The sequence below is a fragment of the Copadichromis virginalis genome, linkage group LG2, assembly GCF_057382275.1.
Source record: "Copadichromis virginalis isolate Kocher_CV1m ecotype Utaka linkage group LG2, C_Virginalis_male_GT1.1, whole genome shotgun sequence".
Classification (NCBI taxonomy): domain Eukaryota; kingdom Metazoa; phylum Chordata; class Actinopteri; order Cichliformes; family Cichlidae; genus Copadichromis; species Copadichromis virginalis.
In genome coordinates, this window is record NC_140619.1 from 30,282,301 (window position 1) to 30,300,061 (window position 17,761).

Consider the following 17,761-nt stretch of genomic DNA (forward strand, 5'->3'; position numbering starts at 1 on the left):
AACCGTAAATGCATGCCCCCCACGGACACCCTAATATATTCATTGTAAGCCGATGAACCAATAGCAGAAGGGATTCGGGATGGCAATACTGATCACATGACCCCTCTCCTCCAGACTGCATGCAGTTTGGTATTAAAATGTTTTCAGTAGCCCCAACCATTGTGTTCTTATACATTTGAGATGACAGACAGACGTTGAGACATTTTGGCGAATTATAACTTTGTATAAATAGCGAGGACTGACGGCGCTCGGCGGCCAGCAGCCTTCCTGTTGTTATTTTTCAGAGTGTATTTAAAACGTGCAAAGGTACTGTAGGCAGAGCAAGCTAGCTTTAGCTTACGTTAGTCAGGTCGGACGGCGACGAGGCCCAAGCCGGACGGGAACACGGGTGAGCCATGGCTAACATCGCAGTTCAGAGGATAAAACGGGAATTCAAGGAAGTGCTTAAAAGTGAAGAGGTGGGTTGTCATGTTTGCCACTCGAAGCTGTGGCTTTAATTCTTTTCTTTCCTCTTTCCGTGACTGCGGGGGCTGAATGAGAGTGACGCGTCGCTGGCTCAGCTGTCAGACTGCTAATCACCGAACTGCTAGCTTGAGCTAGCAGCCTCGCCGATAGTTATTAATACACCACAGCGTGGAAGATAAAGCCAAGAAATTAACTTTTGCTCCAATTTGGAAGCATGACCGCATTAAATCATCCACAACTTCTTGTTGCTAGCAGTACTCGGTAGCTTACCATGCCTTCTGTGATGGTAAAGCTAATCGGGATAGCCATAGCAAAGAGTGTAAGGTGGTGTCCGCATGTTTTATTGAAGGTGTTCTTTGCACATTTACCCTGTACAAGCTCTTCCCTATTTAGATTAGTGTGTATATCAAACCTAAATCCAAAGGATTTGCGCAACAAGTTGATCAACTTTAGTTAACGCCTGTGGGGGGTGTTAACTTGTGCTGCATAGTCTTGTTTTATATTTGGTGACTTAACACCTTGCGTTTTCCTTTTCTACTTAAGCCATAACGCACATTTGGTTTTCCACCTTTCAGACTAGCAAAAACCAGATAAAGGTGGACCTGGTGGACGAAAACTTCACAGAACTTAAAGGAGAGATAGCAGGGCCACCTGACACGCCATATGAAGGTGAGGAGCTTTGGGGGACACGCTCTCGGCTCTCGTGAATACATGGTTGCATAACTTTTGTGATATTTATCATCACTGAGAAAAGGTTGATCCTGAAGTCTGCCAAACTCTTTAAATGCTTGAATTGTTCTGTATGATATCCCCATATTTTCTTCCAGGAGGTAGATATCAACTAGAAATTAAAATCCCAGAGACGTATCCATTCAATCCACCCAAGGTAGGGCTCAATGTCTCCTTCTCATACAGTATGAAATACTCTTGAAAGTATTCCCCTCAGAAGTTCTCATTTACTGTAAGAATCCAGCAATGCTTTTCTTCTGCGTTTTTCTCATCTCAGGTTCGGTTTATCACGAAGATCTGGCATCCCAATATCAGCTCAGTCACAGGTGCAATATGTCTGGACATTCTTAAAGACCAGTGGTGAGTAAATGTGCTCCAAGATTCTTGACATTCTTCATCTGTCAGACATCCATTATGAAATATTTTGTGAAATTTAAGGCCAACTGCAGGTTGCTTCTAATGCCTACATGATCAACAGTTGAAATTAGCACAAAGCTTTTGGATGGTAATTTAGGGAAAATGACTAGATATAAATAGGATTAAATAAAAGATTGTTTAATGCATTTTTTTTTTAGTCATAATATTTAGGCCTTCTAAGAAAACTTGCAAGTGTCAGAGGCCACGGTGTATAGGTACTATGAATAGTGGTTGCTTTAAAAACTGCGTGCATGTCATTTCAGGGCGGCAGCTATGACACTGAGGACAGTTCTCTTGTCATTACAAGCCTTACTGGCAGCCGCAGAACCAGATGATCCACAGGATGCTGTGGTAGCTAATCAGGTGGGTGTGTATTTATGTTTTCACTTCTTTTCCTGCTTGAACATGATGCATCTCTACTAGCAATTGTTACTAAATATGTATTCACATGTATACCATACTACAGACGTGCCTCATAGTGACTAACAGTACTACAGTATTGCTGTAATTTGGCTGATATATATGCAGTATGTTATTTATACTGAAAATTGAAAAAATGTGGGGTCATTGTGTAATTTTGTAGCGTTCTATTTAACTATTTAGCTACGTACTTTGAGGCCTGGTTGATTCTGCACCTTCTGATCACTTGCAGTGGAGAGTGTGTTCAGAATATATCAGTTTTGTTTTTAGCCACTTGTGTTAGCTTTACAGTTTGAAGCCCTGGATTCTTCCCTCAAAGACACAGTTTGGTGTTTTCTTACTGGTTGAGCAATGTTCAGTGGTATACCAATACTGCATGTAGGTTTAGTTTCTTTTTTGGTTGTCATAGTAAATAAAGTTTGCTACCAAAAACAGAGTATTATAAAACATGATCATTTTGGGAATACAGTCAAAATTTTAAGAAGAAATGAAATTGTATCCAGAAAAAGTCAAAATGTGCAGATTTCTTTTTGTTTATGTGCTGAAATAAAATTTTGTGTAACTGATTCTGTAATATGATTTCACTAACTCTCTAATCCACCTTGTAGAGGGTATAGCAGCCATGCTCTAATCTCCACATATAGGCTTTGTTTTTTCTCAAAATGGTATTTTCTTAATGTGGCCCTAATACTCTGTAATTTACTGGGATTTTTTAGAGAAAAGGAGGGGAAAAAAGGCCTCCCAAGCCCTTGGACTTTACATTATTTTGGCTTTGTATCAAATACTTTTATTCTTCCCATACACGGAAAATAGCAGCCAAACCCTGTAAAACTTGGCAGTTGATCCCTTCAAAGTTGATCGCAGTTATTTTTTAAGTGTAGGAAATGCATTATCCTGCGATCCTGTGAGAGGTTAGTGGGCAGTGTCTTGTCTTTTTATTTTAAAAGATTTCATTTTCTAGTAATCAGTGTAGCAATGGCATCCAGCCTATAATCTTTGGAAGGTATGTTCCTTCACCAGCTATTCCAGTTTTATAGTTAATAGCTTTTCTAGTTAACAAATGCAATCCTACTCTGAGCACATTACTAAACCTACTGTTACTAATCACTTGTACAGTTAATTTATCCTTTGGTGAACAAAATGCACTCCAATGAGAAACAAAGTAATGAAATGAGGTTAAATAAGAGGAGTGGTATAAACGTTTTTGATATGTATATCACAACAGTGAGTTTTTCTTTTTTAAGTTTACACTAAAAAGCGTTTCAAAGTTGATCGTCTCTTATAGTACACCAGTTTCAATGGCAAAGATTAATTTCTGTGATGTACAGTAACGGAAGTATCAGTTCCCTGAAATTGTTTATGACTAAAGAAAACTTCTAAAGTGCATCTGGGTAAACTTTAAAGAATCATATTACCATGTGGGATAGGTGACTCGTCAAAGCGCGTTAAAGGGATATGAATGCGCTCCCTATATGTATTTTATTACCCGACCCATCTACCAGCCACAATTGCATCAAACGATTTCAATAATAATCATGTTTTAACATTCACCAGACGTGAAGTTTGTGGTCTTGTTTTGTTTTTTGTTTTTTTTTCCGATTTTATTCATGAGATTAGAATTATTGTATTGCTTGAAAAAAGCGTGACATACTGCGCTGCTTCATCATGACTACATTCCTGCCTCCTTCACCTTTGCACTGTGGTGCATACTTGAATGCTTCTATTTTGATAGAGGTGCTTAACTTTCAATTTTGAGGAAGTGGAACTGGCAGAGAAAGAAGTCTAGTAAGCAGAGCTGATGGCAAATGATTATGCTGGTGGCCCTGGGAGACATAACTTGGTGATTGTCAGTACACACACCTAAAAGGACAAGCATCCTGATCATACTTCTGCTAACCTAAATCGACTTTAGAAACTGAAACTTCATAGCTAGGGACCTGGCTCTCCTCACCAGCAACAATCCTCTACATGTTAGTTGGATTAGCTTCAAAGAGAAGTTGTTTTCTTGCTGTTTGAGGTAAATGCTGAAAATGCATTTTTGCAAGTATTGATACAGATCCTCTAGAGAGCAAGAGATAAATGTCCTCACCATTGTTGGGTATTACCAAAAGTTTCCAATCCCCCCCCCCCCCCCCCCCCCCCCCCCCAAAAAAGAAAGAAAAGAAATTGTATTAACAGGAACCTGCGTCTAATGTCTTATTCACTTAGCAGCTTCGTTGTTAATAGTTTATAGTGATGAGAAATCTACACTCTAAATTTCAGCTGAATAATGCCTACACAGCATGGAAACGGAGCGCTTGGCAGAATTGGCTACCTGGCAAAGTACAGCTCTACCACTTCCTCTGGCCCTGAATTATCATGTTAGTAATTTGTTGTGTACAGAAGAGTGACTATAGCACTTGCCCCAAAATATATGTTAATTGTGACACTGAATATTTAATTTCTTAACACAATGCCAACATGGTGCTTTTTAAATGTTTCAAATCTAGATAATTCTTCTCTTGGCATTGATGACCTATATACAAGAGTTTCTGTTATGGAGGGTGGTGTGCATTATTTTAATTCAAATGTAAAGCTGTTTTTTTCCATTTGTTTTTACCGCGCAGTACAAGCAGAATCCAGAGATGTTTAAACAGACAGCGAGACTCTGGTCTCACGTCTACGCAGGCGCTCCCGTCTCCAGTCCGGAGTACACACGCAAAATAGACAAACTCTGTGCCATGGGCTTTGAAAAAGTAAGCGTCTCGAAATCTTGTCTCTCCTGCTTTGAATCGCGATGTGAAACTCTCGCAGAATAAATCAGCATGTGTGACTGGTTTTGTTTTCCTCCGCAGAATGCAGTAATAGTGGCATTGTCGTCGAAATCCTGGGATGTGGAGACGGCGACAGAGCTGCTGCTCAGTAACTGAGTACTTCTGGCACCTCCTTCATCTTCCACTTAATCCCAATCTCTCCTTCCTACCAAACACATCCTCTCTCTCTCTCTCTCGAATTCCCACTGTCTGAAGGCGTCTCTTCCCTTAATGTACCCTCTGTTTTAAAGTGGACTCCTCACATCTACACTCGCCCTCTTCTCCAGCCCCGCCTTTATCCCCTCTGTGTTTCATCTCTCATCTGCACACGTCACCATCTGCTGTACAACACTCCAATCAGCCGCTCTGTGAGCTCTTATCTCTGGTTTCTGAATTCATTCAACATTCCACTCAGAGCTACAATCAGAAATTCAATCACACCTCACCACCTTTGAAGCAAATGCCAGACTTAAGACCCCGCCCACATCCGCTAATCTCCCAGCTCTTACTGGCTCTGTGCAAGAAGCAGCTGACAGCAGCTTATCCTTGCCTATGCAGTGCATTTTACTTTAATTTGTGAAAACTTTGGTGGGAGAGAGTCAAGCCATTTAGGGGAGGGGCTCTTTTGGACCTGGTCCTGATTTAACGCACTTTTGGGCTGTTTTTTCTGGACAAGGATTAAGCTGAGATTTTGAACTTTTCAATTGGAGACTCAGTCAAAACTTTCTTGCACTGTTTCCAAACCATACCTTAATCCCTTCACTATCCCAAAATAAAAACTTAGTAATGTTGGCGTCATTTCTAACAGCATAGATTGCTGAACAGAGAATTTATAATTTTAGGTGTAATATTAGGATTTTGAGAATAAGTTACTGGAAGTATCTAATTACAATCATAGACATATTTGTTATATTGTGGGAGTTTTCAGGGCAATAACAGTGCTTTAATTGGACATAAAATTGAGGGGAAAGTCACAAAATGCAACAAAGTAAATGCAGAATGCGTGCATCAGCTTATTCCGTGTTCTAGAAATCAGTTCATCAAGTGTCAAAAGGTGTTCACACAGTAGCCATATTCATTTTCATGCCATGTTTCACCCTCTTAAGCTGTTGGCAATTGACCCAAAATCCAGGCAATCTTCAGTTACTGTCCTCACAACCTGTTCTTCACTTGGCTTACTTCCTTTCTTCCTTTACCCCCACATTTTTTATTTTTTTTTTTTAAGAAAAAAATTGTGTTTTATTTGGATATGACTTCTACAGGAATACATTTTGATTCTTGTTTTTAAATGGAGAGAAAATAAACGCATTCAGCAGTAACACAACCTGTCACAAGTCTGGATAAAAAAAATGGTTCAAAATGATAGAAAAATATAGCATCAACCTACCTAGGCCAACAGATAAAATGTCAATGATTCATCTGTAAATAAAATATTGAAGTCTGTGTAAATTAATCCACCCTCTGTCCTTTCTGTGTTGCCTCTCTCACGCACACCACTTGACAGTAATGTGAAGTTCAGTTTTAAGGGATTTTTTTCAATCATTTGTGGCATTTTGAACATTTCTTTTGCTTTGTGTGAATTTGAATAAAAACTAGACTGAGCCACTAAAATTGCTATACTAATGTCATATAATAGAAATGTAATTACAGGGATTCAAGTTCCATACTGAAATTCAATTTTCAGTGTTTTGGGCATTAGTATTATAGATCATTTGTCCTTGCTCAAGAAGGTAAATTTTCTGTGCAGTCAGATCTTCAACGAGCAAAAGGATGCCGGAATTCTGATAATATTCAGAGCCTCTTTTTCATAGTGCAGATAACAGGTGGCCTGCTTGGTACCATGTTGTGCCATGTTGAACCTATCCAAGAAACCCTGGCAGTAATCTGAGGGCTGTTTCAGCCTGCACATTTGCACCACAAAGACAAGAAAAAAGCAACCTCTGATATTTGTATTGTAATCCAAAGGGGATATTGTAGATTTAACTGTACAGCCTTCACTGCACAGTAAACCAGCCTCAGGCATCCTAAATAGCCAAAGCTCATTTTCTATCCTTTCATTAAAAGCTGACGTGTCTCTCGCATCTACCATCTGGAACTTTTTATAACATCCCCTAATCGACGGAGCCGCTCTAATCTGAATACGTGACACCGAAATAGTAAGCTTCCTGGCTCAGGTAATGGCACTGAGATAATCATTGTGTTATTAAAATGACACAAAATAAAGTAACTCGCTGCCTTATTAAAGTCCTGAAGGGTTCAAAGCAGCTGATTTCACCGCAGCTGCATCACTTTCTGTCAGTCGTTCTGCCATAGATGATGATCGGTGTAATATTCAGGTGCATGGGAAGCAAAAGGCCTTATTAAATATTTTATCATGGCAAAACTAAAGTGCACAGCTTTTAACATCCTGACGCGGTGTTTCAGCGAGTTAAGAGTAGTGTTTCCACTGTGAGCATGTACTTTCAGCAGAAACTGCAGGGGTTTCTTTTCGTGGTGTATAAAAGCCCTGTGCTGTGCTTTGTGTGGCTGCCATCTTTCTGGAAAAGGGCCATATTGCATCAAATTCCAATAAGACATTACCAGTGTGATATATGAAGCTAAAGGAAATCCCTCAGCTGTAAAGTGAAAGGTGACACTTTGTTAATTGTGGGGAATAGATGCACACTAACAGCACCCCAATCACAAGCATTTCAGGAGTGTTATAATAAACATACATATTTTTCTCTAATTAATGATGAAAAATGTATTTTTATATTTGTATTGTAAATAATTGTTTAAATTAAAATGAGTATGCCTTTCCTATTTAAAAGCCTGGGCCTTACAAAACCTGCTACTTTAGGTTCTACTTTAGCTGATATGAAATGTTCATTTTTTATGAAGTCGATTCCAGTTGAAAAAATGCTACTTCTCACTTTTTCATTATGCCTTTCATTAATTTCAATGATTTGCTGCCAATCTGTACTTTGCTTGATTGAATGATAGATTTACAATCCCCTGAATTTCAAATTCCCATCTTTCCTCCGTTGACATAACAGCAGCATGTTGCAGGAGCAGACCAGTACCCCACCTGACTTCACAGGCGAATAGCCCCTTGTGTGGCGAGGCGATGATTCGTGGGCATCCTGTTTCTCTTGATCTGCTGCTGCTATGTGATAGCTGGAGTTTTATTCCGTGTCTCAGTCAGCAGACATGCTGCCTCCCCTGCCAAACATTAGGAGCTGGCCTTACAGCAAAGACGGCCAGAGGAAACAGCTCGCTGCTATCTGCATCTGAGTTCAACTGGGGTTGAATGCTCATCATGTAGATCTTGAGGAATGAAACCAAGAACTGTTAGATTACTTGTCGAGGCCACCTTTAATTTCTTCTTTGGAGTTATTAGTTACCAAGAGGCTTGCTAGCAATGTTCCCAATAATCTTTCTGGTGATGCTGCTTCCCAAAGGTGAGTCAAACTTAAGCCTGTCTTCCTTTGGGGAAAAAAAGAGACCTCTCCATTTTGCTTTTAATTCATTAGACTAGATTATATCATTTAACTCAGGTTTACATTATTTTTCATAACTGTATAAAGTCACAAATGCTTGCACTTTTACCACCTATAATAGTTTAAAATATTTTCTTCACGTGGCCTTAAAATGTATTGTTTTAACAAATGGCAAGAAAAAGTAAACCAATCATTTGTGACTAGAAGGAGCTAATTTAACCTCCTGTATGTTGACAGATGACCACTTGTGTCTCCTCTCAGTGATTCACTCTGCTCAGGGTCACTATGCCCAGAAACTCCTGAATGATTTGATGGAGAACTACTCCAGTGCCCTGCGGCCTGTGGATGACACAGACAGAGCCCTCAACGTCACCCTGCAGGTCACCCTCTCTCAAATCAAAGACATGGTGCGTGCTCTCTCATCAGCAAGTCTTGGTTCGTGTGCGACGCATTCTGGTTAAAGGCGAGTTATAAATGGAAGAGGTTAATTATGTCCACGACTAAAATTAAACACCTCACTGAGAGTCATAGCATTTCTTTTAAATAGTCTAGCTGCAGAAACGTAAAAATACACTTTCTGTTTTAGCGGTTAAGGTGATTTATGCACACAAACGGGGCATCAGCATCTGATTTATGTATGTTGAATAATATGTGGTAATCACGAATAGCGTGTTCTGCTTACAGCATTACTGTGCAGTCAATAGTTGGCATATAATGTATTGGCCAATACATTAGCCACACTGCAGTAAAACTGACATCGATTTAGCAGAAAACATGCAAATGCGAAGAACTGAGTTTTTTAACTTGACACTGAGCCCAGCATGAAGGAAAACATGGAGGTGAACAGACCTTTTATTCTTAACGTTGTCCATGACCTCCTATTGTACAAGTCGACCGGCTGGTGGCTTACACGGCTGGGTCAGGTTCCCGTTTGGGTTCAGTGCTGCGTCACTCACTCCACAGTGAATTGCTAATTCACTGTGGAGTGAGTGTGGGTTTGGGCGTGCATAGTTGAAGACACAAAACCAGCTGCTGAATGTAATGTTTCCATATAATATCTGGGCATTTGTTGTCGTCACTCTGTCATACTTTGGAAGAAACGGATGCGAGCCAGACAGCAAATGAGTGTGTGTGCACCCTGGAGTGTCCTGTTACCAAAGCGGTTATGTGTTCCCCCAACCTCCTGTACTGTGCTCATCCACCTGATATTGACAGACGGGTCTGGATTTCAGCCACTGTGAGACTTTGTGTTTGTCCACCTGGTGTTGATGAGCAGTGAACCGAGAAGATCAAGAGGGATTTTTTTCTTACTGTCTGTTGTGTGTAGATATACAGTTATAAGACACAGTAACTGAGGCATGTGCAGAAATTCATAACCTCTTATAGACCTTAAAAGTTTTTAGCAGTTGTGGATTTGACATTGGGAGTCTAGTGTTAACTGGTAACTGTAACCACTCATCAACAATTAGTTCTTCTAAGCATCCGAGTGAAGATGCTGAGAGAAATTCAAAGTTATCAAAGGTATCTTTGATGGAAAAATAGAGGAAGTATTTAATGTTAGGCTTTGGGTTATATGACAGCAATATGCACACGCTGCAAGAGTCAAAAATATAAAACTAAAATAAGGCCATATCCTGTCAGAGGACGGTAACCATAAACAGGCCTCAAAACTCACCACAAACTACTAAAGGAAAAACAAGCTGTAGCTGGTGTTTTTCACAACTGCCATGACATGACCATCAGTGGTCATGTCATTCTTGCAGATTGCAAGCATGCACTATGTCACATGGTCTAAAAATATCCCAGAGCTCTAAGCAATGTGGAACTATAATAGAGAATTTCTAAATGAAGAAGCTGGCAATAAAGTTTCTGCAAGGTGTGATATACGTCAATGAGGCAAATACCACAGTTCCTCTTTTTTCTGTCAGTTTCTTATTATTTTCATGTAGTATAAATTATAAATTGAAATGATCAGTGCAATAACATTTAATTTAGCATTATGAGCTGCAGGGATCATTGTGTGTGTGTGTGTGTTTTTTTTTAATATCTTCACACTTAAAGTAATCAAAAACAAATTCTCCCAGAGGCACCAAAACGGTTGCATGCTAGTTTGTGTTTGCATACATTTGCAGGTCCTTTTTTGTGACTAGTATGACTGTGACCGTAGGATGAAAGGAACCAGGTGCTGATTGCCTACCTGTGGATTAGGCAGACGTGGCATGACGCTTACCTGAAGTGGAATAAGGAGGATTATGATGGACTGGATGTGATCCACATCCCTAGCAGCCTGGTGTGGAGGCCTGACCTCGTCCTGTATAATAAGTATGCTCACATAGATGAATTTTCCAGGAATGCAGAATGTGGACAAATCTTCTTGCTGCCATTAATGTCTCTTATATTATAATTCAATATAACGTTTATTCACAATGTTTAAAGACTACATGGTTATCTTTAAAGACTACTTGTGAGATTATAAATACTAGCAATTAGCAACAGAAGACGCTGAATCTGACCACTGTTTAACCAAATCACACACATGACTTGCCAGTTAGTCTCAACTTGTTTTCCTCCTCTAGAGCTGATGATGATTTCTCTGGGCCCATGGACACCAACGTGAGGCTGCGCTACAATGGGGAGATAACCTGGGATGCTCCTGCCATCACCAAAAGCTCCTGCGTGGTGGACGTCTCCTACTTCCCCTTTGACAGCCAGGAGTGTAACCTCACCTTTGGTTCCTGGACTTACAATGGCAACCAGGTCTGGAGAAATACTGCCCATCTACCATACCTTGTTTAACAAAATGTAGATGGAACAACATGCTGTGGAGGATAAACCCATATTGAGTCTCTGTAGCTTACATTTCCTTTCAGGATAGTGGCAATCTGGGACACCTAAATTTACCAGGCCCTTAAAATGGTTAAATAACACAAGACCCAGCTCTTGCTGTGACTCTGGCCTCTGTGTTAGATCAGAGAGTAACTGAGATTGACCTTTTTGACATGTAGATCAGGTACACATTGCTCATTGTATTTGTCATCATTCATCTGTGTATACGTATACATACGTTTTTCTCAGTAAATGTGTCCCTCCCCTCTATTTCCAGGTAGACATCATTATGGGCATGGACAGCGGTGACCTGTCAGACTTTGTGGAAAATGTTGAGTGGGAGTGCCGTGGAATGCCGGCCACCAAGAATGTCATAATGTATGGTTGTTGCTCTGACCCGTATCCAGACATCACCTATACAGTACTCCTGCAGCGTCGCTCCTCCTTTTACATCTTCAACCTCCTCCTCCCCTGCTTCCTCATCTCCTTTTTGGCCCCTCTGGGCTTCTATCTGCCTGCAGACTCTGGGGAAAAGGTTTCCCTGGGGGTGACAGTTCTTCTAGCTTTAACGGTGTTCCAGCTCATGGTGGCTGAGAGCATGCCGCCCTCAGAAAGTGTGCCTCTCATAGGTAAGAAGGTTTTGGTTTTTTTTAGAAATATATTTAATAACTTGTTTTTGTTGCATGGTTTATGTTTCTGTCACTCTATTATTAAAAAAAATATACCAGAAATCGTACAGGCATGCATAATTAACAACACTAAATTGTAAGTGTTGTTGCCATTGCACATTGCACTTTTTTCGATGGAATATCTAGGTTGTTTTATCAGGCTTATATTATATTATAGTATTTTTTTAATGAGTGTACGTGATGTGTTGGTTGTATGTTTGTTGTTTGTTTTGACATACTGCGAATCAATTTCCCATCAGGGACAATAAAGTTACCATTGACCATTGACCATGGTCCAAAAATGACCTATGATCTAGTGATGCATTGGTATGTTTTTAGTTTTCAAATTAAAGGTACCCTTAGGAATTTTACTGTTAAAACTTGGGCCATATTTATCTATGTAGCAATGTAGCATAGCACAAGGTTACACCTTTAAGGGTCACAGGGGCAGACACTGAATGAGAGGCAGGTGTACATGCTGGAGAAGATGACATTCCATATGTTACAGGACGAACATGTCCAAATATTTATAGCACACCCTATAATCTGACCTGGAGTTGGAAATTTTTAAATGTGAACAAAAAGTATTTGCTCGTCTGCTTTCATATGCATATGAACTTGAGTGACATCCCAATGCTAATCCATGGGTTTAATAATGATGTCGGGCCACCTTCTAGTACCTACAGTGTGTTAATGGTCATGGACTTGTCTTCCATCTGTTTTTTGTTCCTTCCTGTTACACAGGGAAGTACTATATCGCCACTATGACAATGGTCACAGCCTCCACATCTCTCACCATCTTCATCATGAACATTCACTTCTGTGGTGTGGAGGCCAAACCAGTTCCACACTGGGCAAAAGTCCTCATCATTGACTACATGTCAAAGATTTGTTTTGTTTATGAAGTGGGTGAGAACTGTGCCTCTGCCTCGTCTTCGTCTTCTCGCTCCACCCAGGATGAAGTCCGTCACCAGCAGTTCAACACTCACATTCATTCAAATGGTAAACCTGGTAGGCAAAGTAGCCGAGAGGACCGGCATAGCGACAAGTATCCCAGATCCCAGAGCTCCAAGCTGCAGCAATATCCAAGAGTTCAGCACCACATCACCAGAGATGAGAGCGCCCACATATCTACTTTTGAACCCGGAAAGTATGAAAGCTCTAATGGTAAAATTCAGATAAACGACTACTATAAAGAAGACCATAAGGTGCTGTATTGTTCTGAGGACCAGAAGATTCCCTGCTGCCCTGAGGATAAAAAGCCTCTACCTCAGGGTCCCACTGTAACCTTTGGCCCCTGTGTCTTCTGCACCCATGGCAGTGGCTTCGCTGGTATGGACACTAAGCTAGTGCGCAATGTTGAGTACATAGCAAACTGTTTTAGAGAGCAGAGAGCCACGTGCGCCAAGGGGGCAGAATGGAAAAAGATAGCTAAGGTCATGGACAGATTCTTCATGTGGATTTTCTTTATCATGGTTTTCCTCATGAGCATCCTCATCATCGGTAAGGCACCATGACCAAACTGTGGTTCTACAGATTTTTTTTTTAAAATTTGCATATTTATACAGAAGGTCAATTGGGACTATTTTCCCTTTTTTTCTAAACAAATGGGACAATCAAACATATGTGACCTTTCCAGCTTTTCTTTATTAATCATCGAAAAAACAAATTTCAGCTGTCATTCATTGTTTTGTCCACACGCATTCAAGCCACTCTGCATTCCTTAGCTTTAAAAATATGTTTAACCTATTATGTCTTCAACACATAATGATTTCATGTACTGTACATAGTGATATAAGTTTTTTGTTGTTGATCTAAAACGCAACAAAATAAGCCAGATCATGACACATTCAGTATGTGCAGGCAATGCCAAATAACAGATCTATTGAAACCACAGTTCATAACTCATTGCTTTCAGTTTACTTCATCTCGTTAATACATTCGATTTTACTACTTTGTCAGCTATACAGTCTATAGCATCTCAATGTGTAGCTCGCTACAGCCTCCATCAATCATACCTTTGATGTAGGAGTACTTCATCATTTGACCATTGAATACATTTGAGGGGATCAGCTGTCAAGTTAAAATATGACCGGTGGAGACTGCACATGTCTTATTCACAACTGTGTAATCAGACGCCTGGGGCCGAGAGACGCAGCGCCAGTGCTAGCTCCTGATCGGCAGAATCATTTTTCTGTTCAAAATCATCCAGTGAATAGTTAATGAGCAAGCTTTGTTTGTAGCACAGCCAGGGCCGTCAGGATGTAAGGTAATATGGAGCATCAATTATGTAACACAATGCGCGCACTCTGACACCCCCGTTCTCCCGAAGGCCCATCCCTTTAACTTTGAAAGTCAAGTGAATGTGTTTGTGTGTGTGTGCATGCCTGAACACTGGAAAGCCAAGTAGAAAAGGAAGAAATAAAAGAGGTTAAGGCAAAAGGAATGCAGGAAAAATGAAAAGCAATCAATAAGAGGTTGAATGCAAATAATTGTATTCATTTTCTGAGCCTTGTATAATTGAAATTATTTGCATTTTTGCTGAACAATACAGTTACTCATACTACATTTTACATGGAAATAGTCTCCCAGAGTTCTCACCATAATAAATAGAAGACGTATTATGGCAATTCTATAGTTTAATACTTCCTCAAAGCAATAACTGGTCTATCTCAGTTTACTTTATAAATGTCCTAGTTTGTTCCAGTTCAGGGATGAAATTAAAATACACACTACAACACTCAAGCTGAATGCAGCGATGCATTATGTCAACTGGCACAATGAATGCCCACTGATATGTTTTAATAACTTTGGACAACATTAGAGCCTTGGGCCAACACTTTGAAATAAACTTGCACTTTAGTAAAATTACACTGTGATATACTTATTTAGGCGTGTAAATGATGGCTGCTTCTTCTTCGTATGCATTCTCATAAGTTTTCATTATTCCTGCTAAGAGCTGCAAATATGAAGAAAAATGAGTCGTATTCTTTAATTTCACATTACCTTAAGCTCACAGTAGAGGGCGCTCACTTCCCGCATACCATTGTAGTGGTGGTGGATGCCCCAAAGCTTACTGTTTGAAGCTGCATGTGGCAACAGAAGTGTACAAGATCTGCAGCTCAGAAGCATCCCCACTCATTTTTCATCTTCTACAGAGACCCGCTCACATAACTTCACTACTGAGAGGAGGCAAAAAATATTTGGAGAGTATTCATTCCTCTGGTACTCTGGGGTAGAGTATGGCAAGTGGCTATAGCTCTGTGTCTCACTCACTTCCATTCTGTAACCAGTTCATTAATTTTAATTGACCTGGAGGCTAATAATTAAATTAATTTTCTAAGTAAAAAGGTTTTAGCAGTAGGTGGCATAACTTTTGATTGTTCTGTGGGCTCTGTTTGACAGAATTTGATGGAGATGGTGAGATAGTGTTGTGTTTTTTCCCTCCACCTCTCCAAAGTGATTGTCATGGTGAAGCGGAGAGAGAGGTGAACCATGTAATCTGGGCAGGCTCAGAAGCTCAGGCACTCTGGGAAACAATGCTTGGGAAATTACCAAGAGCCTGGCACAATTTCACTTGAAAGCATTATTTATCTTTAGGTTGTTTTGTACAAAACAACAGAAATACAAAAATAAGGATCACTGTGATACGGTTATTTCACCAGTGAAAAGTAACTGCTTTCATGGCATTTTGTACTACTTTGAGACACTTTACAAAAGCCTTTATGCATCTAATGCATTTTAAAGACTGCACCATTTCTGTTTATTAGAGCTTTACACAAATTACACACATAAATCCATCCATCCATCGATTTTCTTTTACTTATCCATTTCAGAGTTGAGGAGGGAGCTGAAGCCTGTCACAGAGTGAGAGGCAGGGTACACCCTGTACCGGTCATTAGTCTTATCACAGGGCTCAGTAATGACATATAATAAATGTTAATCATTAATCTTTGATGTAAATTCATCGTTTACATCAAAGGAATTACAAAAGACCAAATACCCCACAAATACAATTAGCAGTTTACATCCTGTATGGGCGACTTTTGGAAAAAAAAAGGAGGATACTTTTATTTATTGTATTTGTGTGTAGCAGGGAGGATCTGTTCTGGGTAAATTACAGTAATGTCTCTTAAAATGTTTAATAATTGTGAGGTGTTGTAAACTTGGACGTGCTCTCAGTAGAGTCAGATTTAGTGTGTCATAGAAAAAAATGGATTCTGTCATTGCATTTAAATACAATGGTCCTCTTGGTTATTGTCAGAGCTATAAAAATGAATGGTGTAGACTCCTGTCTTCTTTGAAGTATAGACAGCTCCCTGGATGACAAATGAATGGGCAGGGAGGGATGCTGAGGCTGACGATCTCTGATGGATGTTCATGACCTTTGGCCACAGTGTTTGAACCGGAGTGCAGAGAAAGCGATCAGTTGAATGTAGACAATGCTGACATGTTACTTGTGACCCATCTGGTGCATTTTTGGGGCATTGTCAGCTGTTCATTTTTGTCAAAATACAGAATACTATACAAATCCTTCAAGACAGAATCTGTCTGGCACCCTTGTAGGTGGCCTATTTAAATTAAATGGAGAGATCCAAAACTTTAATGGTCACAGTAGATAAAAATGTCAAGCGCAGATTTACCATTCTAATGTAAAACAAATAAATAAATAAACCAATAAAATTTGAGTGTGTTTGTTACAAATAACCTGCATTTATTTGGCATACGATAAACAGTACTGTGCCAAAGTCTTCATTATTTCTTTATATATTGCTAATATAAATCACTGCACAGGAACATGTATTCATAAATAGAATGCAGCATGTAAAAACTTGCTGGCATTCTAATGAGCTTGAAAATCCATAATTGGTATGAGCATCCTCATTCTCCAACACAGCCACAACTCTTTTTTTGGCAAGCTTTCTTATCATTTCTTTAAGTAGTCTTCAGGAGTAGTTTTCCAGTCTTGAAGGACAATCAAAGCTCTTCTTTGGATGTTGGCAGCCTTTTGTTCTGTTCTCTGTCAAGATGATCCCAATAATGCTGAAGTCTGCACTCTGGGGAGTCCAGTTCATGACTGATGGTGTTCCTCTGTGTATGTTTTCTAACTACATATGCTTTTTCTGCACCTGTAGTGCATTTAGGAACACTATCATGCTGAAAACACTGAGTCATTGGCAATCAGATTCTTTCCAGATGGTATTGCAATCAAATTTTGGAAAATCTGACAGTACCTTTCTGCATTAATAATTCCATTAATGTTGACAAGATCCCCAACACCAAACTCTGACAGAGCCTCTGAGTAGACACTGACTATTTGTACCTTCTCCAGACTTCTTCCCTACATATTCATGACGATTTGTACCAAAACTTTGCAAATTTGCATCATCAATCCATAAGACCTGTTGCTGCTGATTTTCAGTCTAGTTCTTGTGTAATTTAGAGACAGTAACTCACCATTAAGATCATTCACTGGTGAGTTTTCAGAGAATGAAGACCAGATGCGTCTCTCAGGTCCTGTTTCTTCTCTAGAATTTTTTTTCCCTAATTCTTAAGGCCATGACTTTCAGGTAATTCTCATCTGCTGTAGATATTTTTTATTTATTTATTTATTTTATGTCTGCCAGATCTTATTTTGTCCTCTATTTGTCCAGTTATTTTAAATTCCTTAAGCACACTGCATACCATGCCACTAATAGCTCTTTGGGAATTACCTTGTGTATGTAAATACTATTTTATGTCTCTCAAAGGCTTTGTGTTGGCATTTTTTGTAGATTTAACTAAACAAATGGAACAAATGATGTGTTTTTTGATGAGCTGCTGGTAACAAAGTACCAAAAGATTTACTAAGTTGTCTGTTATGTGTAGACACAACACTTGATTTGAGTGTCTTTTTGTGCTTGAATGAGTCTGTGTTAAGTAGCGTAACAAACAAGCAAAAAGAACAGGACTGGACTGAACATGA

The 17,761-nt window shown here is 39.6% G+C and overlaps 2 protein-coding genes across 2 annotated transcripts; both read left to right on the forward strand.

Annotated features, from left to right (window-relative positions):
- The first annotated feature begins 99 nt into the window (after window positions 1–99).
- On the forward strand, window positions 100–6,276 carry ube2ka (ubiquitin-conjugating enzyme E2Ka (UBC1 homolog, yeast)). Its single transcript, XM_085478649.1, has 7 exons — window positions 100–458; window positions 1,041–1,134; window positions 1,293–1,351; window positions 1,472–1,554; window positions 1,875–1,974; window positions 4,638–4,766; window positions 4,866–6,276. Exons 1-7 carry the CDS (start codon window positions 396–398, stop codon window positions 4,938–4,940), a joined length of 603 nt encoding a protein of 200 aa, XP_085334775.1. The 5' UTR covers window positions 100–395; the 3' UTR covers window positions 4,941–6,276.
- Window positions 6,277–8,202: 1,926 nt separating this feature from the next.
- LOC146717631 (neuronal acetylcholine receptor subunit alpha-9-II) lies at window positions 8,203–13,313 on the forward strand. Its single transcript, XM_085466147.1, has 6 exons — window positions 8,203–8,263; window positions 8,564–8,709; window positions 10,470–10,624; window positions 10,879–11,059; window positions 11,406–11,757; window positions 12,541–13,313. Exons 1-6 carry the CDS (start codon window positions 8,224–8,226, stop codon window positions 13,311–13,313), a joined length of 1,647 nt encoding a protein of 548 aa, XP_085322273.1. The 5' UTR covers window positions 8,203–8,223.
- The last annotated feature ends 4,448 nt before the right edge of the window (window positions 13,314–17,761 follow it).

Excerpts from the sequence above, each read along its gene's own strand:
- LOC146717631 (XM_085466147.1), top strand. The coding sequence starts at position 8,224 with ATGTTCCCAATAATCTTTCTGGTGATGCTGCTTCCCAAAG. Across the intron at positions 8,710-10,469 it reads TCTCTCAAATCAAAGACATG|GATGAAAGGAACCAGGTGCT; the intron begins GTGCGTGCTCTC and ends CTGTGACCGTAG. Across the intron at positions 11,060-11,405 it reads GGACTTACAATGGCAACCAG|GTAGACATCATTATGGGCAT; the intron begins GTCTGGAGAAAT and ends CTCTATTTCCAG.
- ube2ka (XM_085478649.1), top strand. The coding sequence starts at position 396 with ATGGCTAACATCGCAGTTCAGAGGATAAAACGGGAATTCAAGGAAGTG. Across the intron at positions 1,352-1,471 it reads ATCCATTCAATCCACCCAAG|GTTCGGTTTATCACGAAGAT; the intron begins GTAGGGCTCAAT and ends TTCTCATCTCAG. Across the intron at positions 4,767-4,865 it reads GTGCCATGGGCTTTGAAAAA|AATGCAGTAATAGTGGCATT; the intron begins GTAAGCGTCTCG and ends TTTCCTCCGCAG.